This window comes from Peromyscus eremicus, chromosome 3 (genome assembly GCF_949786415.1).
Source record: "Peromyscus eremicus chromosome 3, PerEre_H2_v1, whole genome shotgun sequence".
Taxonomy (NCBI): Eukaryota; Metazoa; Chordata; class Mammalia; order Rodentia; family Cricetidae; genus Peromyscus; species Peromyscus eremicus.
Genome location: NC_081418.1, coordinates 156,162,194 through 156,186,966, shown reverse-complemented (window position 1 = coordinate 156,186,966; position 24,773 = coordinate 156,162,194). Strand labels below are relative to the sequence as shown.

Sequence of the window (24,773 nt, the reverse complement as noted above, 5' to 3'; positions counted from 1 at the left end):
AGTACAATGACTCATCCACTCAGCCTCCAGCTGTGGATAACAACTTGCTAAACCAGGACATTCTCAGCTACCTTCTCCTCCAGATCCCAGCGATGGAACTGTGTTTGTGCCCTCTTGAAGTTCCCAGAGGGCTTGGGATGTGCATGTGTTTCCAAGTCACGCTACCTTGGGACTGCTTTTGTACTTGATGTGGTACTGGTTTGGCACTAACCTCAGCCCACCTTCACGTATCTGTATGTGCAGGAGCAGGTAGCACCAGAACCTCAGCCCACCTTCACATATCTGTATGTGCAGGAGCAGGGTCACAGGAGACAGGTGTCCTATTGCATAGGCACACTGCAGTGACCTCACAGGGCTGATGCTAAGCACATCAAGGTCTGCCCCACACCCGTAAAGAGAGAATCAGGACTAAAGCTTCCGAAGTTGTGCTTTGTGCCAACCTTTATGAAGTCCTCACTTCAGTCCACCACCATGTCTCTTGCCCTGTGAATGCTCATGTTTGAGTTTTTCATCACATATGCCTCACTTTCTGTCCTTCAGTGGCAGGATATGAGGTACAACTGTGATCTTGTCCTTGAATTTTAGCTGTCATGAGTATCTCTTTGTATGTATGTGTCTGTTTCTAGTGCGTGTCTGTATGTGGGTTCACATGTGTATGCATGAGCATGAAGGGCAAGGGCAGAGGTCAACCTCTTAGGTTGTCTACTTTGCTTTTTTAAGATGGAGCCTGTCATTGTCCTGGTACTTGCCAAGTAGGCTGGGCTCGCTGGCCAGTGAGCCCCAAAGATCCACCTGTCTCCATCTCCTGAGTGCTGGGAATACAAGTTTGATATCAATCACACTTGTCTGGTAGGGATCAGACTCAGGTCCTCGTGTGCAGTAGACTACCAATGGAGCCATCTCCCCAGCCCAGCAGTGTGATCTGAATTGATCAGTTTTCCAATCTTCACTGTTATATAACAGGAATGCGCTTTCTGGGCTGTTGTGCATGAATTTTATAAAAATCAAGCAGAAAAATAAGTGTGAACTGCAGCCAGCCAGATGCTTTTACACACTGCTTTGGCCACAGTGCACTCAGGCATCCTGTGCTGAAGTTACACATGGCAGACAGGAGTCCTTCCCATCCTGTGTGGGAAGCAGAGCCCTAGGAGGCCCATGCTTACAAAGACCATTTCCTGAGATGTCTGTAGCTTGAATTTCACACAGCAGTTCTTCTGAAGAACTGGTAATGTCTCCTGCCATAAAAGTAGAAATAAAAATCTTCTTTGTTTATGGGAAACATCAGTTTTGACCCAGTAACAGCAAAGCACAACGATATGCTAACAGGAGCTCAGTAACACAGAAGACCTCCTGTTGCTGCCTCCACCCTTCACTCCACGCTCAGGCTGAGGTTCCTTTTCTTTTTTCTCATTCTTTCTCTCCCTCTTTCCCAAACCCATCCATTCTAGTTTATATTAGCCAACTACTGCTATGGGAGGGGCTGCCCTGGACTGTGGTCCTATATCCAGTGTCATAGTGAAGAAAACTGACTGTCCCTCTCCCAGCAGCATTCAAATGCCAATACCTCCTTAGCTAGGGATAAGATTTTTGTGGCCACCCCACCACCACCACCACAAACTCTGTGCTGGGATTTTGTCTGACTTGAGCTTGCACAGGTCTTGTGCATACTGACACAATCATCATGAGTTCATATATGCACCTATCCTATTGTGTTTGGAAAACACTCTTTCCTTAAACTCATCTACCACCCTCTGGCTCTTCCAGCCCTGAGGTTGGGGGGTAGAATGTGATATAGACATCCCATTTATGGTTGAGAACTCTGAAGTCTCTTATTCTCTATGCATTGACCAGTTATAGGTCTGTGTGTTGATGGCCATTGTGGTAGTTTGAAAGAAAATGGCCTGTGGTGATATATTGTGTACCCTAATAAAATTTACCTGAAGATCAGAGGGTAGAACAAGCCACTAGATTAAACATAGAGGCCAGGCAGTGGTGGCACACACCTTTAATCCTAGCACTCGGGAGGCAGAGATCTGTCTGGATCTCTGTGAGTTCAAAGCCACCCTGGATTATATGAGATTGACTCAGTCTAGGAGAGAAACAGAGCCAGCCAGTGATGGCACACACCTTTAATCCCAGTACTTGGGAATCATATGCCTTTAATCCCAGTACTTGAGATCTCATGCCTTTGCTTGGGAAGCACACATGCCTTTAATCCCAGGAAGTGATGGCTGGGCAGAGAAAGGTATATAAGGCATGAGGACACAGAAACTAGAGGCTTTTTTGGCTGGAGCCTTTCAGATGAGGACTCAGAGAATTTCAGTCAGAGGATTTGTGGAGTTGGTAAGGTGAGACATGGCAGTGGCTTGTTCCTTTGTCTCTCTGAGCTTTCAGCATTTACCCCAATATCTGGCCCTAGGTTTTTTATTATAATACCATTTTAAGATTTGTGTTATAATGGCCCCCAAAGGAAGTAGCACTATTAGGAGGTGTGGCCTTGTTGGAGGAAGTATGTCACTGTAGAGGCAGGCTTTGAGGTCTCCTACGCTTAAGCTACACCCCATGAGACAGACCACTTCCTGTTGCCTGCAGGCCCAGATGTAGGACTCTCAGTTACTTCTACAGCACCATGTCTGCCTGTACACCGCCATGCTTCCCGCCATGATGATAATGGACTAAACCTCTGAAAATGCAAGCCACTCCAATGAAATGTTTTCCTTTTTAAGAGTTGCCATGGTCATGGTGTCTCTTCACAGCAATAGAAACTCTAAGACAGCATCTACTATTGAGAAACTCCATTGCTGCTGGTGAGTCACCAGTTCTGTATCTGCTGCTGACACTTTCCAAGTTCATCCCGTGTGTCAATTTTTTCCTAACTCAATCAGCTACTTCTGTTGAGAAGAATGTGGGACTGTTGAGAAATCGAGAAAATTTTGTAAAATAGCAAATTTAACATATCTCTAATTACTGAAAGAAAATATGGCAACTCCTTAATGCCTTTGCTAAATACCTACCATTGAGATGGCACCAGGAAAGTGAGCCTATGGGAGTGTTTTTACTTGACACAGAGGAAAGCACAATAAGAGGGAAGTACCCTGTGAAACCACAAATGTTGAGCTGCAAAAGTCTTAACATTCTGAGCAAAATCGAATTTCCACTTGATGTTTTTCTGATGGAATCCATTCTGAGGGTATTACTGGTTTCAGGAACCCATTCTGAGGAACCTTGGAAATTCCTGGGGTAGGGGCGATTTAAGAGAGTTGAGTCCCACTGCAAAGTTGTAAAAGGTGTGTATTTATGTTTGATGTTTACATGGATAACATGGCTAAGCAAGGTACATGTGATTCATAGTTGAGGACACTCTTGTAGAGCTCCTGTAGAGAAAGTGGCAATGTCCCCTTGTCATTCCTTCTAATCCATCCATCACTGGGGATGACTTTGATGGTTTTTTAATATATGCAAGTCATTGGACTGGGATTAAAAACAACAACAACAAATGATTAGTAAGATTGTCTTAGTCTTAGTCAGTGTTCAATTGCTGGAAAGAAACACCATGACTTCAGCAACTCTTATAAAGGAAAATATTTAATTTGGGGCTGGCTTACAAGTGCAGATGTTTCGTCCATTATTGTCATGATGGGAAGCATGGCAACATATAGACAGATATGGTGCAGAAGAGGTTGCTGAGAGTACTACATCTGAATCAGTAGGCAGCATGAAGAAAGAGAGACACTGAGCCTAGCTTGAGCACTTGAAACCTCAAAGCCCACCCACAGTGACACACTTCCTCCAACAGGGCTATATCTCCTAATAGTGCCTCTTCCTGGTGACCAAGCATTCAAATCTATTAGCCTGTTGTGGGGGGAGGTGTGGACGTTCTTATTCAAACCACCATAAAGATCCAAAGTCCACTTACAGGGGAGCTTAAAATTGAGTCATAGAGCACACACTCTGGGTGTTAGGATCCTTGTGGGTGTTTTTCCTCAAGGGATTTACTGTTGCACTGCTTCCCAGAATTCCCTAGGAGAAGCCCTGATGTCTCTATTTCCACTGTGTCACTCAGATGGACATTAATGGAGTCCTCGAGGACTTACATTATAGGCTGTGTTAAGTGGTAGTTAATCTCTCTGAGTTCATTTATGAAAGGTCTAAGTTTCCATTTTAGCTGACATGAGTTATTACAAATGAAAGCCACTAACCCATTATTATAAAATTCTTGTAGTTTTTTTCCCCCTCTGCTGATTTTGAAGAATTTCCAGCTAAATAATGTCCTGTAGGGACTAATTTTCTGCCTTAATTTTGTAAGTCTATGTGTTCCCTTAGATTCAAGCAGCATTTCTAAATTCTACTTAGTGAAGACTCTTTGGAGTTCTAACCATAAAATCAGTGGTCAAATTACTAGGGTTAAAAAATGCATTTTTGCTTTAAAAAAATATACAAATGGAAGAGTGACTTTTAGTGTGCTTGTGAGAGAACATACATGTGTGAAAACTCACAAGCTCTATAGAGTAGTGCACAACCTTCATGAACTCTTGTTGACCAAGTGAATCAACAAGAATTATAACTTTCATCTTTAAGGCCCCAGTTCAAGGATGAGTCCTTGAAGGACTGGGCTATTAACCCCCTGCTATCAAAGTCTGGAGCATGCATGCAGGAGAGCCAATTAGGAGCTAACCAGATCACAGTGAGGAGAAGAGGTAGACAGCGTCTGCCTTTGCTGGTTAGTTTAATTAACTTGATAAAAATTAGAGTCACTCAGGGGGAAGGAACCTTAATTTAGGAAGTGCCATCATCTGACTGACCTGTGGGCATATTTGTAGGATATTTTCTTTATTATTGATTGATGTGGGAGTTCTAGAACATAGCCACCTCATGTGAATACATTTTTCACCAGCTTTCTGTTTTCAATGGTTTCCTTCACTGTCTAAGCTCGGCTGTCCTGGAACTTGATCTGTAGACCAGTCTGACCTCAAACACAGAGATCTGCCTGCCTCTGTTTTCTCTGAGTGCTGGGATTAAAGGTATGCACCATCAAGCTTTACTTTAATTCCTTTTCACAAGCTGAAAGCTTAGCTGGGTGGGGTCTTGCCATGAGGTCACCACTCCCTTTATTCTATTTAGCATCAGGCTTTTCTTTAAACTTTTCCTGGTTTCCCTTTTCTCCTCAAACTGTACATTTTGTATTTTTCCTTGCTCAGCTTGCTCCTTTTCCTTATAGATCTGCTTAAGACTGGCCACTAGCAACACAGTCTATACTAGGCTCTCTGGAAATCTCCTATGCCAAAGCTGTTAATCCATAACTCTTCAATTTAGACTTAGGCATATTTTTTTTAACAAGGGCAAAAAGCAGCCACATTCTTTGACAAAATATCACAAGAATGGTCTTTAGGTCACACACTAATATTCTTTTCCTCTGAAACCTCATAAGTAAGGCTCTCCCCAGTTCAAATCACCCTCAGCAACACTGTCTCCCATGTTCCTACTAGTATGGTGTATTAAGCCCCATTTAAAGCATTTAACTGTTTTCCTAATCCAAAGTCCCAAAGTCTACATTCTTCCAAACAAAAGCATAGTTAGGCCCATCTTACCAATACCCCACTCCTAGTACCAACTTCTGTCTTAGTTAGGGTTTCTTTCTTTCTTTCTTTCTTTCTTTCTTTCTTTCTTTCTTTCTTTCTTTTTTCTTTTTGGTTTTGTGGGGGCTTTTTTGTTGTTTTTGTTTTTGTTTGAGACAGGGTTTCTCTGTGTAACAGCCCTAGCTGTCTGGGAACTCTCTTTGTAGACAAGGCTGGCCTTGAACTCACAGAGAACTGCCTGCCTCTGCTTCCTGGAGTGCTGGGATTAAAGGAGTGCACCACCACCACCCAGCTCTTTTTGGTTTTTTGAGATAAGGTTTCTCTGTGTAACAGCCTTAGCTGTTCTGGAACTCACTTTGTAGACCAGGCTGGCCTTGAACTCAGAGACATCTGCCTGCCTCTGTCTCCCGAGTGCTGGGATTAAAGGTGTGCACCACCATGCCTGGCTTTAGTTAGATTTTCTGTTTGCTGTAAAGAGACACCATGACCACAGCAACTCTTATAAAGAAAAACATTTAATTGGTGCTGGCTCATAGTTTCAGAGGTTCAGTCCATTATCATCATGGTAGGAAGCATGGCAGTGTGCAGGCAGACATGGTCCTGGAGAAGGAGTTGAGAGTTCTACATCTGGATCAGCAGGCAGCAGGAAGAGAGAGACACTGGGCCTGGCTTGAGCATTTGAAACCCCAAATCCTACCCCCTAGTGACACACTTCTTCCAACAAGCCATACCTACTCTAACAAGGCCATACATCAAATAATGCCACTCTCTATGATCCTATGGAGGCCATTGTCATTGAAACCACATCTACCAAATTGAATCCTTAACTCCAAGGACTTTTAAAACTGTGACTTTTTATTCCCAAGTCTATGATAGGAATCTACCTTCTAGGTGAAACTGACTGGTAACAAGCTGCTTCTGTCACTGAAGCATTCAAACTACATTCTACAGACCCTGGACCTGCGGAGGGGTAGGAGAAAAGGCCTGGTATTAGGAATGAATGACCTTGACCCTCGAAGCCCTTGAGAACACATGACATAGGTATGCTGAGATCTCAGTGCCCACTTAGATCACCTGGGAGGTGTGGATGAGGCCTGAGTTTCTATATTTTCAGCAAGCTGCCAGGTGACATTCACTCTAGTGCATGAATCACACTCTGAATAGAAAGCTCTTGGGGATGAGGGTAGACTTCTGAGAAGAGATTTAGACCTCGGCACAGCCTAGCATAACATGTATATATACCGATACAGTAAAATCCAGAACGAACCACCCAATCTGAACAAACAAACAAAAAACCAAAAAGATGAATAAGATCCAAGACAAAGGCCGCAGAGAGCACACACTCAGAGTGTTAGGACCCTAGTGTCATATTTTAAAGTAGTCTCATGTGGGAATTGTAGATGTAACCAACCATCTTATTAAATAAGAAACACAGAACTAATGCAAAGAAGAAAGCCAAGAGATCAGAGCTAAGAGCCTTACCCATCTGCTGCAGCTAGCCTCTTCAGCCAAGAGACCTCTCCGAAAGAGACCTACTTCCTGTCTGTTTGTCTTTATATAGACTTTCTGTTCTGCCTTCTCATTGGTTGTAAACCCAACCACATGACTGCCTCATCACTGCCTGTCTGTACAGACCTCCAGGTCTTCTATGGTTGGTATTGAGATTAAAGGCGTGTGTCTCCAATGCTGGCTGTATCCTTGAACACACAGAGATCTACCTAGCTCTGCCTACCAAGTGCTGGGATTAAAGGTGTGCACCACCAACGCCCAGCTTTTTTTTTTTTTTTTTTTTTTTTTTTTGGTTTTTCGAGACAGGGTTTCTCTGTGTAGCTTTGCGCCTTTTCCTGGAACTCACTTGGTAGCCCGGGCTGGCCTCGAACTCACAGAGATCCACCTGGCTCTGCCTCCCGAGTGCTGGGATTAAAGGCGTGCGCCACCACCGCCCGGCCTTTTTTTTTTTTTAATACATTTATTTATTTATTTATTATGTATACAGAAGAGGGTGCCAGATCTCATTACAGATGGTTGTGAGCCACCATGTGGGTGCTGGGAACTGAACTCAGGACCTCTGGAAGAGCAGCTGGTACTCTTAACCTCTGAGCCATCTCTCCAGCCCCAACGCCCAGCTTTTGCTATGGCTCTAATAGCTCTGACCCCCAGGCAACTTCATGTATTAACATACAATTAAAATCACATTTCAGTACAAATAAAATATCACCATAGGGAATTTTTCCTCAAGGGATTTCAAGGGTGGCCTGGCATACAGAGTTAGATCTTATCCCAAAGAAAATGAAGCGGTCATGTTACAATGGAGAAGCATTTGGAAGAGGATGTGAACATAACTAGAGCCATTTGACTCTCCTGCATGTGAAATTTTAAATTAGAAAGATGAGCATAATATCTATCATGTGGGGCCACTGTAAGAACTGAACTCATAATGCTATGAGAATTTATGAGAATGCCCGGTACACAGTTATTACCAAGTTGAGTTGTGAAAACATATGCACCAGACTTTGTATTGGTCCCTGATGGGAAAAGGTGCCCCCAAGGACTAGACCTAGATCCTTGAGGCCATGGACTGTCTGTGGTTCCAGAGATCCTGTTCTTCATACTACATTGTATTTATTACATTTATAATATCTATCATTTAACATCAGCGTCTGTGGAAGTTGTTTTAGTAACAAAGTTATTACTGCCTAAGTGTGAGTTTTTTGGCTTCAAAGACAGAGAGATCCAGGGACCAAACCAACAGGAAACAGGTCTTTCACCCAAGGTTAGGACTTGCAGATTGCCAGACTTCAAGTCCCAGAGAAGACCGAATAACAAAAGTTGAGACAGTGAGGATATAACAGCGCATTGACTATCCTTTTTCAGCCAGTGGTCCCAGTGTTTTCTAATTTCATAAATTGTATGTGACATTTTCTTCCTTGGATATAAACCATAGATGGATGTTTTGGGCCAGTAGTCACCATTAAGAATTCAGCTTGTGAAGCTCAGTAGTTAAGAATACTGGTTGCTCTTCCAGAGGATCTGAGTGCCCAGCACCCATGTCGGATGGTTCATAACACCTGTAACTCCAGCTCCAGGGCATCCAGTGCCCTCTTCTGGACTCTGTAGGTACCTGCACACGGTGATACACATTTATAAACATAAAAATACTTTTTAAAAAGTATTTTTTGGCTTGTGGTGCTGTTAGAAAGGACACAGACCATCTTCACATCTTTATACTTGGTCCAAGCCAACAGGTGATGTGCCCAGAGTGCTGCCCTGAGGTCAGTGTTTCTTGTTAACAGACTTGCAGACTCTTCAGGAGAACTTCCCAACACCGCAGGGCAGGTATGCTCGCTCACTAAGACCAAATCCTGACAAGCAGAAATTTAAGAGAGGAAGGGCTTCTTCAGGTTCCCAATTATAACAGGTATATAGCTCATCTTGGTTAGGGAAGGCATGGCCTTAGGAGTGTGAGGTGACATTGTATCCACAGTTAAGAAGCAGTAAAAAGGACTGGAAGTAGTCTGGTCTGTAAAACCTCAGGGCCTGCCCCACCCCACCCCCACCCCCATCCCCGTGATCTATGCCCCGCCCCCTATCCTCCACCCTGGCTCCAAGACCCAAATGTCCACAGCCTTCCATAACAGCACCTGGTGGGGACCAAGTGATGTTCTGATACATGAGCCTGTGGGGGCAGACCACATTTAAACCACAGCAGAGGAGGCAGGGGCCTTCATGGTGCCTTCCAGTGAGAATCCAGACATGAGAAGAGATTTAGACCTCGGCACAGCCTGGCATAACATGTATATATACTGATACAGTAAAATCCAGAACGAACCACCCAATCTTTGCTAAAAGAAATGAACATTTGAAGTCTGAGCAGAGGACTAAAGTGCTAATGAAAGGTGTCCTTCCCGTGCCATCTGCAGGTCTCAGGAGAAAACAGAAGAAGCCATCATGCTGCTGAAGGAATCCATTAAGTACGGTCCAGATTTTGCTGATGCTTACTCGAGCTTGGCTTCTCTCCTGGCTGAGCAGGTAATTGTTTCCATTTAATTTCACAAGTGTTTCTTTAAATGATACCGCCAAGTGCATCTGCCAATATCATCACAGGTTTTCAATTTTATTTATTTATGTACTTTTTTAGGTATGAGTGCTCTGTCTGCATGCATGACAGAGAGAGTTTCAGATCCCATTACAGATGGTTGTGAGCCACCATGTGATTGCTGGGAATTGAACTCAGAATCTTTGGAAGGGCAGCCAGTGCTCTTAACCTCTGAGCCATCTCTCCAGCCCTTCATCACACGTTTTTATAGAAATGACATAACTAATAATTGGTAGCTCCAGTCAAACACTGGGTCTTACGTCAGCTAAGGTGCACTTGACTAACACAGAAGTCTAGTTTTCTTGATGTATAAGGAACAAACTGAGATGCCTTGCAGCAGCTTCTTGGCTTAAACATAAGGGATGATTTGATCCCACACATCACTTACTGAAGGTAAAATCTGCATTTTAAACATTTCAAAAGTTCCAACAAGTAGCAAAATTAGAATAGACTATGAATATTCAAGTGACAGAAATTATAAACTTAGTTTTTATGCTTTATACAGCCATTTGCAGAACCTTCCTCAGACACAGAAATCTGTAGATTGGATTTGTGGGTCCCAAATATAAAATGGCATTATAGGTGAATAACTCTTGTGTGTATTTTTTTTAATTACTTAAACTTAGTGCAGTGTACACTAGCCATGCAAATAACTGCTATGCTGCATTGATTAGGGATAAAGACAAGAAACTTCAGTACAGACACAGTGTTTTCTAATTGTTTCTTTGCGTGCGTGCGTGCATGTGTGCATGTGTGTGTGTGTGTGCGTGTGTGTGTGTGTGTGTGTGTGTGTGTGTGTGTGTGTGTGTGTGTGTATGTGTATACCAGGTCCAGAAGAGGATATCCAATGACTTCCTCCATTACCTCCTTCCTTATTCCTTTGAGATAGGGTCTCTCGCTGAACCTGAAGTTTACTCTTTTGGCTACACTGGCTGGCCAGTGAGCTTCTAGGATCTATCTGTTTTTACCTGAGTCACTGGGGTCATAGACACATGTGGCCATGTGTGTACTAGGGACTCAAACTCAGGTCCCTAAGCTTACACAGTTAATCCTCTTACCCAGTGAGCCTTCTCCCTTGCCCTTTTCTGAGTGTTCGATCTGAGGTTTGTTGAACCTGCAGATAGAGGAGTTACCTGTGTCCTCTGAACAGCATAGACAGGCTGTAGACAGGAAGTCTATTGGGGTAGTTGATTTTCTTGAATGTTGACTGACATATAGTGTTTTAAATTAAGGTGATTCTCCATGACATTTGCTTTCAGTCCTGGACAGCCTTTAACTTACGTTTAATGAAGTCACTGAAGGGTTTTCTAGAGAAAAGATTGCCTGCATCCCTTAGTATCACGTCTTCTCACTTCACCCCGGCTCCTTCATCTTTCAGAACACACACACTGCCTCTGCCTGTGACCTAGTCATGCCAAGCACCCTCTGTGCCGGCATTTTCCTCAACCACCACACATCTCTGACACAGATCCATTTCCTCCTGCCATGCTAATTTCTGCCCCCACAATATCTTGAGGTCCTCTGTGATAACCCTTTGCCTACCTTCTGCTGTGCCTTCCATCACCTTGTCCTGTGTTTTCCATTCCCTACAATGTTATACCATCTAACATAGCTTTATGTGTTAATGGTCTCTCACCCACCTCCAGAATGTCTGATTCTGTAAGGATGGTTATTGTATTTATCGAAGTATTTTCACACCTGCCAGGCTGCATGCAGTCAGTAGATTACAGATGGTGAATAAATAAATAAACTTGAAGAATGTGCAGTGCCCACTCCACAGCCTGTTCTGGATTGTTCTCTTGCATTACAGGGGGCTTGACTTGGGGGTCACACGGCTCTCATTGAATCATGCCTCAGTGTGGTGATCCGCCCTGCGTGAGGACTAGTCCGAGAAGCAGTCATGGGGCACTATTCATAGTGACCCCAGAATGTCAACCATGAGGCTATGGCCACCATCCCTTACACCATTTAGTGTGTCTTTATGAGGCCCTGAGGGTGAGAGGTCTGTGTTTCAGTGTTAGAAAGCCTATATATGTTTCTCCTAAATTACATTAAGTTTTTATTTTATTTTTAATTGGTACATGAAGATTTTTTATTTTCTGGAAAGGTCAATTCTGTCTCCACTCCATTTCTCCTCAACTGACAACCATCTGGACTGTATTAGCTGCTTCTCTCCTGTGCTGTTTTTACTTCTACATTTGTTTTTTGTTTTTTCCCTTAATTCATATTCAGTTCATGTTCCTGCCTTGATTTCATTATGCAACAATGAGGTGTGAGTGAAGATTGTACTAATAGTTTCCAGCTCAGATCTTTTTTACCAGCTCCCCAGCCAGGCAGTAGACACTGAGTTGCTCTTAAGAAAAAATACCACATCGTTAAGCAATGACCCATTTACATCTACAAGTGATAACCAAGTCTGTTGTCTTGGGAGTTCTTGATAGACTGATATCTCTTTACAAAGTTCACCTTTCTCAGGACCATCTTTTCTTTCTTTCTAAATCCCTTCTTGCTTCCAGAACAATTCAGTTTCCAATTCCTGCCCAAACTTTCTCCACTTCCCCATTTTATGGTGAGTCATATTTCCAGAGATCTCTGTGTTCATCACTTTTCCTGTTATTGTGAACAGATACCCCAACAAATGCAGCTCAGAGAGGAAGAGGAGGGGTTTATTCTGCTCACAGTTTGGGGGTGCCATGTGTCATGGAGAGAAAGGCATGGTAGCAAGTGGTTCTGGGGTGGTGGGAATATTTGACGACTGCTTGTCCACATCTCAGTGGTCCAGGAAGCAGACAGCGAGCCCAGCTATAAATCTCAAGACTTGCTTCCAACACCCCCTTCCTCTACGTAGAGATGCTGCTAGAGAGCAGGCAGCACCAGCTGGGAACTGAGTGTCTTGTAAGGGACCTTTCACCCCTGAGCCATGACATCAGCATACAAACTCATCATTTATTTCATTTCTTGGGTTAGTATCCTGAGATAAATTTAAACCACATGGGCCAGGGAGACAGCTGAGTGGGCGAAGTATTCACTGTGAAAGCCTGAAAGTTCAGATCCTTAGACCCTACATCAAAAGTGGAGCAAGCATTATTCCTGCCTGTGATTCCAGCACTTGGGAAACAGAGAGAGCAGATCCACAGGCTAGGTTCACTTGAGAAAACCTGCCTCAATACATAAAGGGGAGCATGATCGAGGAAGACACATAATGTCAACTTTAAGCCTCCACATGTATGCACTCACACAAATGTGTATGCACATGCACATAAACATGTGCACCACAAGTGCATGCACTCACATACACATGCAAGTGTGAATACACACACATGCACACCACATCACATTTAAAACAAACAAACAAACAAAAACCTAAACCAAGTGTTGATTTTCAGTGTTTCAGGCTCATCTTCCCCTGACCACAGGTTTCTTTAGGAAAAGCATGTTTTGGATATATCTCCCCTGCTGTCTGGCTCTACTCTAATTAGTGTTATTGTTTATATACAAATAAAACATTGATGTGTTAATGCTGTGAAAAATAATGGTCCCTAGTAGGCATCTCACAGTTTCAGCTGTATTCCTTTTCTAAACTGAGTGCAGTTAAAGATACTACTTTAGGGCTGGAGAGATGGCTCAGCAGTTAAGAGCACCGGATGTTCTTCCAAAGGACCTGGGTATGATTCCTAGCACTGATATGGCAGCTCACAACTGTCTGTAACTCCAGTTCCAGGGGGTCTGGCACTCTCACACAGACATGCATGCAGACAAAACACCAATGTTCATAAAAATAAATAAAAAGCTCATTTTTTTTTTTTTAAAAATAAGATACTAAAAGCAATCAAGATGTTTAGGGACCTTGAGACGTGTTAGCCCACCAGGACTGTCACATCACTAGTACAGTAAGCAGATCTTACACCAAGTGGTAGTTTGTTGGTTTTTTTGTTTGTTTGTTTTAACGAAATAAAGGCACTTTTCAGGCAAAAATTTTAAAAGAATAACATATATGCTTTTTCCTTAACTGAATTTAAGAGTGTCAGATGGGATATTTGAAATGATTTCCTGGTTAAGTTATTTTCTGTGGAAATATGGCAAGCTGATGTGAAAAGTTATCACGTTCCGTACAGTTGGAGCTCAACAGTTCTGAAGAGAAACAGATGATGCAGGAGACCTCCATCTTTTCTGACAGGCGAAAGGCACATCCTATGGAGAAGACCTCCATCTTTTCTGACAGGCAAAAGGCACATCCTTTGTAGACCTCCATCTTTTCTGACAGGCACATCCTTTGGCCTTTTTCCCACTCTAGGGAAAGGGTGTACGTGAAATGCTTTGGAATCTGAGGATCTCACTAAAAAATCTGAAGGGTTCTTCTCCCTGAGGGCAGTTGGTTTTAACTTGAAAGAGACAAGACAGCTGTTAGGTGGAACTCAGGGCCCCTCCCTTCTCCTAGTCTACATCTTACTGGAATGTCTGGAATTCTTTTGGGAAGAAACAAGTTTCTGAATCACACAGTATGAACCCGAGGTCAGAAATCAACTGACCTGACGTCCTTTGAAGCCCCCCTTTCCTGGTGGCCCCACTCTCACAGCATCCTAGCCTTTCAAACACCAGAAAATATAGAAGCAATATTCTTAAACTTTAGTCAGCATGTACACACAAGTGACACCTTCACCTCTCCCTGAGCAGAGCTACCATCTGCCACACACACAGCCCATGCTAACTGTGGTTGTGGACCAATGTCATACTAAAAGAAATAATGATCGAATAAAATCTCCCATGTGCAGCCAAGATTCCAGAGGCTATGTGAAAGGATTCATATTTATCTGTATTTAATTTCAAATTTGCAGAGAGCACAGCCTATGGGCTGTGAGGCACTTGGCAATTAGGGTGTCCATACAAGATTTGTCTTTTGAATATGCTTGGTTTATTCACACAAACATCCCTTATACTATTAGGCTAATATAAAATTAAGCAGACATCTTACCAAACCAGGAACAGTTGATTGGACAAAAAAAAATGTTGCTACAGGGGAATCTTCTCTGGTAAGAACACTTGGGAAGCTTGCAGGCTCATCCTATGTCTATGGTGAAGTCCTTCAGCTGTGGCAGGCAGACTGGAAGCAAGGCACTGATGAAGGTCAGGGATCCCTTGAGAGCATAGACCAGCAGCTGGGACTGACTAGTGGCCTGTGTGTGCCCAGTGATAGTCCAGAAGTACCAAGACAAGGCCATGCACAGAGTTTTGAGGCTTCTTGTTGATGAGTGTCAACACAGAGACTAGAGAAGCCTGCTCTCCAGAGCAAGGCAGGGCAATCCTAGAGGCCATTTCTAAAGTTACAACTTTTGTATCATTTCACTGGGCAGTAGCTTTGGCTTTCAGAGCTCACAGCTTGGGACTGGTTCACTAGCACATCAACACTACCTTGGAGTCACTTGGTTAGTATACCAAGGCCTGTCCTGAGCTAGCCTCCTATCTGAGCTGCCTGGGGCTTGCTTCTGAGGCCTAACTCCTCACAGAGCTGACTGGTGATGGCAAGCTTGGGTATCATATTTCAAGTTACACAAAATGGCTTTTAAAATTACACAAAATGGTATGTTCCTACCCAAGTTCTTTGTCTCTGCTTGAAATTTCTGATTTTCTAAGACTTTTTAATCCTGTCTTTTCTGCCATTTAAAGTATCAATTACTCTTTCCAGCTAGCTATTTCAGTGGGGAAATTTGAGAACAGTAACTTTCAATTATTTGTTTATGTCCTTAAAAAAAAAAAAAAACCTTTATGGTGATGGGGAGAGCAGTTCAGGCTCATAATCCAAGTGTTTAGGAACAGAAGCCTGAGAGTTGCAGAGAAACACAAGAAGCCCAGCAGGACCCCTCCAGGACAGGGACACAGAACCCCAGCAGGGCACCTCCAGAACAGGGAGATCACTCCCAGCCACATTTAGCCATGGAGAAGCCAGAGAAAAGCAAACTCAGGCAGAAAATGAAATCAGCCTTTTCTCTTATTGTGGTGGTATTGTGTTCCCCAAAATATTGTGCATTCTAATATACTTATCTGGGGTCAGAGAACAGAACAGCCACAATATTAAAAGCATGGTGACTCACACCTTTAATCCCAGGAAGTAATGGCAGGAGGCAGAAAGGTATTTAAGGTGTGAGGATGAGGAACTATATAGCTGGTTAAGCTTTTAGGCTTTTAGCAGTAGTTCAGCTGAGATCCATTCATATGAGGACTCAGAGTCTTCCAGACTAAGGAAATAGGATCAGCTGAGGAATTGGCGAGGTGAGGAAGCTGTGTCTTGTTCTGCTTCTCTCATCTTCCAGCATTCACCCAGCTCCAGGTTTGTTTTTATTAATAAGAACTTTTAAGATTCATGCTACATCTTATTACACAAGGAATGTCTGTGATGTATTAAAATCAGAGAAATGACATGTGTCCCTTACTCAGTGTAATAATATCTAGAAACAATGTCATCCTGCTTCATTCAGAATTCTTACATACATTTGTGTTAACACAGGTTTGTGTGTCGTCTGAGTGGGTTCTTTTCCCTTGCCATTAGCTTATGAATAGCAATGTACACTATTTTATGTATGTATGTGGATCACATGTATTATGGCACATGTGTCATGGCAGGTGAAGGTCAGGTGACAACCCTAGGGAATCTGTTCTCTCCTTCCATCTCATGGGTTCTGAGGATTGAACTCTGAGTCATCAGGCTTGGCAACAGGCTCCCTTACCTGCTGAGCCAACTCAGAGTACCCTACAAGTATCATTTTAATGCCTACTTTACTAGTTAAAAATAGTGTGTTGTAGTTTGCATACTAAGGCACCAGCTGTTAGTGATCTGGGTCCTCCTTCTTCCTTCCTTCTCTTCCTCCTTCTTTTTCTATAACAGCAAACTTTTTCTTTCTGGCAGTCTTTTAAAAACAATATTTTGAGCTGGGTGTTGTAGCATACCTGTAATCACCTGAAGCATGTAAATGAAAATCCCACATGTATAAGATGGGTGGGTGGACACCTGGGATAGGAAAGTGACTTTGGACTTCAAACAAATGAAACCATATTATGAGCAGGTGATTTTTCAGAATGAGAAGTAAAGAACAGTATTTTGTGGGGGTGGGGAGGATATTTCAGTCAATCAAGTGCTTGTTGAACAAGCATGAGGACCAGAGTCTGATCTCCAGAGCTCATGTAAACAGCAGGGTGTGATGAACTGAGTTTATAATCCCAGCACCGGGGAGGTGGAAACAAGATCCCTGAGGCTCACTGGCTGACCAGCCTCATCTGTGAGCCTCAGGCTCCAAAAATAGGACAGAAACTGAGGAAAATACTGGACGTTTGCTTCTGAAATTTTAGGTGTACTGGAGAAAGCAAACACCCCTCTGTGTACCATGCAGCCGAAGGGGAGAGTCTTAGGGTGGCAGGAGCCTGGCTTCAGAGGTGGATGCTGAGCTTCTCAGACAGGGCTGGAAGTTCCTGAGCCCGTAGGAACTTGTAACCACCTAGTTCTTATCACAGAATAAAACTTGGCATTACACTAGCAGTAAAGGCAATGAAATTAACATTGTTTATAATCCTGACCACTGTAAATTATCACTAGCCTCAGGTTTATAGTCTATTGAAAAACTCAATTAATACGAAAACATTTATAAAATATTTTCCTTTCATGTATTTAGGGATGTGATTTTATTTAATACCAGAGTGAAAGAATATTGAGACCTGAGCCGGGCGGTGCTGGTGCACACTTTTAATCCCAGCCCTCAGGAGGCAGAGCCAGGTGGATCTCTGTGAGTTCGAGGCCAGCCTGGTCTACAGAGCGAGTTACAGGGCAGGCACCAAAACTACACAGAGAAACCCTGTCTTGAAAGAATATTGAGACCTAACATGAGTTAGTAAGAGGATACACTCAGTGTCTCTCCTGCAATGCTATCATGAATTGGGTCAGTCACACTCAACACTCAGGGCTAAGTCAACTTGGAGTGAACCCTAATGTGAGAATGTATTAATTTAATCATTTAGATCATGGTGACTGAGAATGCGAATCCCAGCAAACACCACAGATCCCTCAAATAGCAAGGCCTATGTCTTACCTTCCTGAAACCTAGTCATGGAAAGGGGAGTTGGAAGCAGAGAGTGAGCTCCCTGCAACTCAGGGTGTTATGGGGACTTGAGCCAAAAGACGTGGCTAAGGGTGTGGCGGGTGCTATAAGCTAATGCATGAAGCTGAGGAGGAAAACCTTTCTGGCCAGAAGAAGACTTAGAAGACCATGTGGATCTTACATCTGCAAGAGTAGAGGATGGGTCAAAATGACAGGAAAGGCTGGGAATCGGACACTTCAGTTGTTTGCACATGTGGGTATCCTCTTTCCTGGTCCCATGTCACCCCTATAGAGATATGCTCTTATGTTCTTTGTGCGTGTGTATTAATTTATTTGAGAATTCCATACATGTATACAATGTAATATGATCATATTCATCCCTGTTTTCTCCCCTCCTCCCTGCCACCATTCCCCCCACACACCTCTTTTCCATTTTCCTGTCTTCTTTTTTCTTTATTTGTTCAGTTAGCACTGGGGGAAGGACATACTCCACTGGAGAATGGACAACCTCTGTAAAAGAATGATTCTCCCTCCCCAGGAGCTATCAGCTGCCAACTGTTCCTCAGTTAGGGGTGGCCATCGACTGTCTCTTAGGGAGGTGTCTCATGATGTTTTCTGTAATTTCTTGGAAGCTGCATTGTCCACTTGTGCATGGTACCTCCACTTGAACTTTTTTTTAAATCATATTTTGAAATTATCTTGCCTACTAGTGGGTTTCCATAAGGCTTTCTCACAATCCTTGGTTAACCCATTCCTTTCCTCATCCCCCTGCTTCCATCCAGCTTAGCACTTTAATCCCTGTACCCCTCCTTCTTCTTCTTCTGTATCCATGTGTTCTGCTATCCCTCCCAGTCACCATGTCCTCTTCATTGTTGTTTTCCTGTTCTGGCTTTCCTCTTTGAAGTGGCTGTTTCTCTTTCGCTCTGTTACCACACACGCATTGCTCACACTCTGCTGGGAGACAAAGACATGCAGCATTAGAAATGCCAACATTTCCTCAGGGAGGAAAGAGCGCCAAGCACATTGATTTATTTCAGTTGGATATGAAGGAAAATGAGACATCAAACATTGATATACTATTTCTCAGAATTGTCCTGTGATCACTTGAAGTTGAATGTTTACCGTTTTGTAAAGAAAATAGCAGTAGTGCTAGTGATGAGGCAGGCCCCTCAATGTCTTCTTCTTCGGGGTTGCTGTGTCTTAGCAAAGTCAGCAGGACGTTAGGAAGCCACAGGCTGTCAGACTTGTCAGTCCCCAGCTTCCCAGGGATGTCATATAACTTAGTCTCCAGGTATCCATTTTCCTAAAGCTGCTAGACTTATCTGTCCCCTGTGTCCCAGAGTGTCATATCCATGAGTCCTCAGCTTTCCAGGGCTGTCACAGACATACATGCCCGCTTCCCAGTGCTGTACCAGTGAACAGGCACTTTGCGACTGCTTTGCTTCAGAGTTAGAATGAACACATTTCTGAATGGGGTCCAGACCTGTGGCTGTGTCAGGGAACTTTTTCTGTGGTTAGGAGAACCCACTGTACACCTCCTAAACATTAAATACACCTTGCTATGGACTGTCCTCTAAGTTTCCAACTACAGTGGTGTTGAGGGAGCTTCCCGGGGTCCACAGTGGTCAATGCAGTTTTCCTACGAATATGAAAAAGTAACTTGCCTTTCGATCTCATTCTTTTGTAAATTTACAGTAGTTCTCTGTACTCACGTGGTATATCCGAAATTCAGAAAAGGCTGTTAAAATGATAGCCCCCTTTCCATTTTTTCAGCTTGTCAGGTCACATTTTCTTCATACTTCAACTACCAATAACAGAAACCACTTAAAACGCACTGGCACAGAAGCAGGTGTGAGAACCCAGATATCCTCTACTAGGTCAAACATCAAAGAGATCTGTAAAGAGTTAATTTCATGGAGCCAGGGATAGCTCAGGAACTAGTATGTGTGAGGCTCTTAATTCTGACCCCAGTATGCCCACAACCAGAATAATCTAATAAATATCTCAGTTAATGCCACTATGGAATCCTCTTTCTCTTTGGAAGGTATTTTTTATATAAATGCATTATTTATGTTAGACTTTATTGTTTTCAATAAGCTGTATCACTGAGGAATAAGAGTCTTCCTTCCCCACAACCATTAACTGCCTACAGCTCCTCAAGAAGGGAGGAAACCTTATAAGCCCCTTCCCACCCATGACAGAATGTTATAGGTAAAGACGAAATTATTTATATATATAAAAGTGTGTGTGTGTGTGTGTGTGTGTGTGTGTTTGTGTGCGCATGCGCACCACCATGTAGGTGTAGAGACTGGAAAACAACTTGAGGGAATCAGTTCTCTCCTTCTGCTGTTTAAGGGGATTGAACTCAGGCTGTCAGGCTTGCCAGCAGACACCTTTACCAACTGAGCCCCTCACAGGTCCCAGGGGGCAATTCCTGATGGATGTGCCCTACTTCCTATAGCTGCTGCAACTGTGATACACTGTGGATAAGTGGACCAAGGCCCTATGATACTTTCTAAACGTTGATTGGAATCTGATGTAGTGTACACTCTTCCTGTCCTTTAACACACACACACACACACACACACACACACACACACATCGACTTTTCAATGCACAGTGTCTTCAAAAGCTTTCTTTCAGGCTTACTAAGATCAAAAGTACCTATTTTGAGATTTTCATTCATCTTTAACTTCTTTGAGTTTGACATTTATTGAACTTGGCAGTTAGAGAAGGTGTTTGAGAAATGTGCATCTCTTTTTGCTGGCCTATGGATGTCTGATTCAATAAGTAACGCTTGTCACATGTAAACATCCTCCTTTCCTCAATGGTGCTGAAATAACCAGATTCAGACAGATAGCATTGGTGGTTCCACATAAGGTGAAGAGCCCACAGTGTCCCTTCCAGCTTCTGGATCTCAGTCTCTTGGCTTCCTGAGCAGCATAGAAGATGACCACCCCACATACCTTCACTTACAGGCTGGGGTGTCCATTTTCACATTGCTGATGATGTCATGATAACATGATAAACATTTAGCATCTTAAGGAAAAGTTGCAAAGTGCTTTGTACTGGATTGGTTTATTTTGCCTAACTTTAACAGCAGTACTAGGAAATAAAATAGTTAACTATAGTTTTCAGATAATTCTCAGAACCTTTGATTATTTACATAATTTTAATCCATGTATTTTAAAAGAAAGGATGATACAATGATTTTAGATGACTGTGGAAAAATACCTATAAGTTATTATGTTCTGAATTAAACGTTATTAAATTGTAAATAATTAAAATATGTTAAGGTATATAGAGAAGGAGGGCAGTTAGAAAATGGCCCATTGGAGGTGTGTGGCTGGTATGGCATATGCCTCAAGGGGACAGATAATCCCATTGCAGAAGCCAACTTAGAAAGCACAGATTTATTTTATTTTTTGTAAATTATAATCTTTTAATTTTGGACATCCAACTTTTAAAATATTTTTATGTCCATTGATTTTTGCCTGAATTCATGACAGTGTGAGGGTGTCAGATCCCCTAGAACTGGAATTACAGACAGTTGTGAGCTGCCTTGTTGGTGCTGGGAATTGAACCTTGTTCCTCAGGAAGAGCAGCCAGTGGTCTTAACTGCTGAGCCATCTCTCCTGCCCCCTAAAAGCACAGATTTAATAAGGCAAGGAGCACAGGGTTTGGTGAACTGTCAAAATACTTCAAGAAGAGAAGGGGTAAGACAGAGTCCTTGTTTCATTTGCACCAGGCCCCTCATCACCTGCCTTAAAACCTGCCCCCAATCTCAGCACTCATGGGACTGAGGCAGGAGGCTTGTAGTGAGTTAAGAGACTGGCCTGGGCTATGAGGTTAGGTCAACATGGACTACAGAGCAAGTAGGGCGCTCTCTCTCTCTCTCTCTCTCTCTCTCTCTCTCTCTCTCTCTCTCTCACACACACACACACACACACACACACACACACACACACACACTGCAAAACTCCCCTAGCAAATCTTGGGGGCTGTTCTGTCAAATACAGTTGTCAACCCCCTAGCACTCTGCCTCCAAGCCCAGCTGCCACCTCTGTGCCTCAACACCTGCACTGATATTCAGCATTTCCATTAGAGTCACCAAGGTGAAGAAGGAACCCCATTCCAAAAATCATTCTCAGACCTTTTCCACATACAGGTCTGGATCTGTCCAGATGCTGCATCTTCGTAAGTATCAGCGTGTGTGCACCAGAGGAACTAAGCACATCTGTACTTGTGTGCAGTTAATGTTGGCTTGGATTCAGGCAAAGCTTGTGCGATTTTCTTGGTGCCTGGTATATAATCAAGGCTCAGTAAGCATTCTCTCTTTTCCCTGCTCACTCCCAATCTTCACTGTATTGCTATTTTTATAAAACTTTATTTTTCTTTGTTCTCTGCTAAAGGAAAGATTTAAGGAAGCTGAGGACGTCTACCAGGCTGGAATAAAGAACTGTCCAGACAGCTCAGATTTACACAACAACTACGCAGTTTTCTTGGTTGACTCTGGTGAGTGAGCCGCCACGCTGCTGAGATCCCTTTTCTCTCTCATACTGGTGTCAGTCATCAGCTGTGCAGGTGGCTTACACTTTGCACCCATAAACTGTAGGGCTGCCATTTTTCTAAATCTCCAAGTTCAGCTCAGCATCCTGTCTGTAAGAAAACTCCCAGAGCAGGAAGTAGCTTTGTCTTTCTTAACACCACATCCACAGGGCTGTGCCTCAGTGCTGCCAAAATCCTCCTCAGGGAAGAACCTGCCTCCAAACCTGCTTCCAGCAAATGGTGGCTGCTGTCTATAACTGACTTTGTCAAGCCTTTGGAATTTTTTCCTTGATGTACATTTCAGAAATGCATTCTAGCAATTGACACAGTGGCCTCCTGTGACAGGTGGAACTGGGCACAGATTCTGTTTCCTTTGTGATTTGTACAGAGCCCCATACACTGTTCATGTGTAGTGAATCCTCAGAAATAATGTGATGACTTTTGGCTTTAATATAAAAGTGGCTCCCTGTGCTATTGGCTCAGCGACTGTCCGCCCTGCAGGAGAATTCAGTCTGATTATTATTTTTCAATATTAAGTGCTTGAAAGGATTTTCATTTTCTAGGATGTGTGAAGCTTTTCTGTTTAATAGAATATAAGCTTATGTTTGGATCATCTAGGGAAAGCAAGCTGCTTTTGCATATAAATTGCTGTGTGGTGCCCCCTGCTGGATCATTAGACACATGATAACACATCATTAAAGTAGGAAGAGCACCTGTTCACCTGCCTGAACTAAAGCTTGTCCTTTCAATTCAACAACAGTCCCACATGAGCCTCTGAAGAGAACCCTGTCAAATCACTGATGGCCCCCTGACATGGTCCTAGATAAACCTGTGTTCAAAGAGAGTGTAGTGGGGAGATCATGTGGACCTGTGGGTCCAGTCTGTGACACTTTGGGCTGCTCTGAAATTCAGTCACTTATTTAGTTTCTAGGAAGCTTCTCTGGGGGCCCTTCTCAGACCAGGGAGACCAGATTCTCCCTCTGGCTTTTGTCTTTACTTGCCCTGGGATTGTTATCCAGTCCCTTAAGGTCTTTGCACTTTAGTGTCTACATCTCTAAAGAGATAATTTTGTTTTGGTGTTTTTAAAAAAGTACCTCTTAAGTCCCAAGAGGCAGCTAAATAGGATCCTAAACAACTGTGGAGGCCATGTGAGCAGAGAGGTTTTAATATACACACTGGGCAAATACAAGGTGACATAACTGCTGTGTTTAAAATCTCATTAAATGCATACCATGGAGGCCAACAAGATGGCTTGGTGGGTAAGAGTACTGGCCTCTAAGCCTGATTCCTGGGACCTGTGTGGTGGAAGGAGAGAAACTGATCTCATTCCTTCCTTCCTGTGCACACATGCACACAAAAGTATATGCAACACACACACACACACACACACACACACACACACACACACACCATTCAATAAAATGTGTGATTTACAGGTTTTCAAAAGAGCACTGTCACTCTTTTATCCTGAAAATTGAGACAGACCTTTAGAAATCACTGAGACCTGTGTTCTTTCTGCAGTAGCCTGTTCTACCTTGTGTGTAATGATAAGCAACAATGTCTTAGATACATAACCACAGCCAGCTGTGGTGGCTCATGCCTGTCATCACAGCACTTGACTGAAGCTGTGGGATTTCCATGAGTTCAAGGCCAGCCTGAGCTAAAGGGTAAGACTCTATTTTGGACAAACAAAAAATCACTGCCAACATTTTATTAATTTCCTAGGAAGTGTTGGTGAATAGTGACGGGTCAAGATTAGGCAGTGGCAAGCATAAGAGGCCCAAAATCAAGCTGATCACAAACTGCATACCTGATGCTATGATGCTGTCATGCTGAGAAAGAATGACATGCCTCAGAAGGGAGACTGGTAGCCATGCCCCTCATCCCTGTGGTCTGTTCTCTTCCCACCCCATCACACTATAGGCTCTCCAGAGAAGGCCGTGGCTCACTACCAGCAGGCCATCCAGCTCAGCCCAAGCCATCATGTGGCTGTGGTGAATCTGGGCCGACTCTACAGGTCCTTGGGAGAAAACAGCATGGCAGAAGAGTGGTACAAACGGTACAGTCCCTTCTTTTCGCTTTCTTAGCCTCTTGGAACCATCAGCAGTTTCTCACGGGCTCCCTAGCTACTGGGACAGACAGCCTTTCAGAACAGGAGCACATGTGGCTGGCTCAGGTGACAGCGACTTGCTTCCAGAATAGCATGACAGTGTAGTCATGTGCTCACAGAAACTTCCCCACTGGTGAGGCCACAGTGCTCAGTCAGGGTTGGGATGAAGTGGCCATTTCAATACTAGAAACAGGTGTAAGGCTGCTCTTTGTCAGAACCTGAGCAAGTCAATCATCATGACTGGTACAGACTCTTGAGACCCAGTTGCCGGGTTGGTGGGTCACCGGAGGCATTCACCCAGGATAGAGGATGACTTTGATCTATAAACAGACTAAGTTCAAATGGGTATCTAACTGGGC

At 43.4% G+C, this 24,773-nt stretch overlaps 1 protein-coding gene across 1 annotated transcript in view; it reads left to right on the top strand.

Moving 5' to 3' along the window:
• Tmtc1 (transmembrane O-mannosyltransferase targeting cadherins 1) overlaps positions 1–24,773 on the top strand; it is a 223,706-nt gene that overhangs the window by 179,842 nt on the left and 19,091 nt on the right. The window contains exons 13-15 of the mRNA XM_059256410.1: positions 9,497–9,605; positions 22,169–22,271; positions 24,228–24,363. Coding sequence (XP_059112393.1) covers positions 9,497–9,605; positions 22,169–22,271; positions 24,228–24,363 — 348 coding nt within the window. The remainder of the gene's footprint in view (positions 1–9,496; positions 9,606–22,168; positions 22,272–24,227; positions 24,364–24,773) is intronic.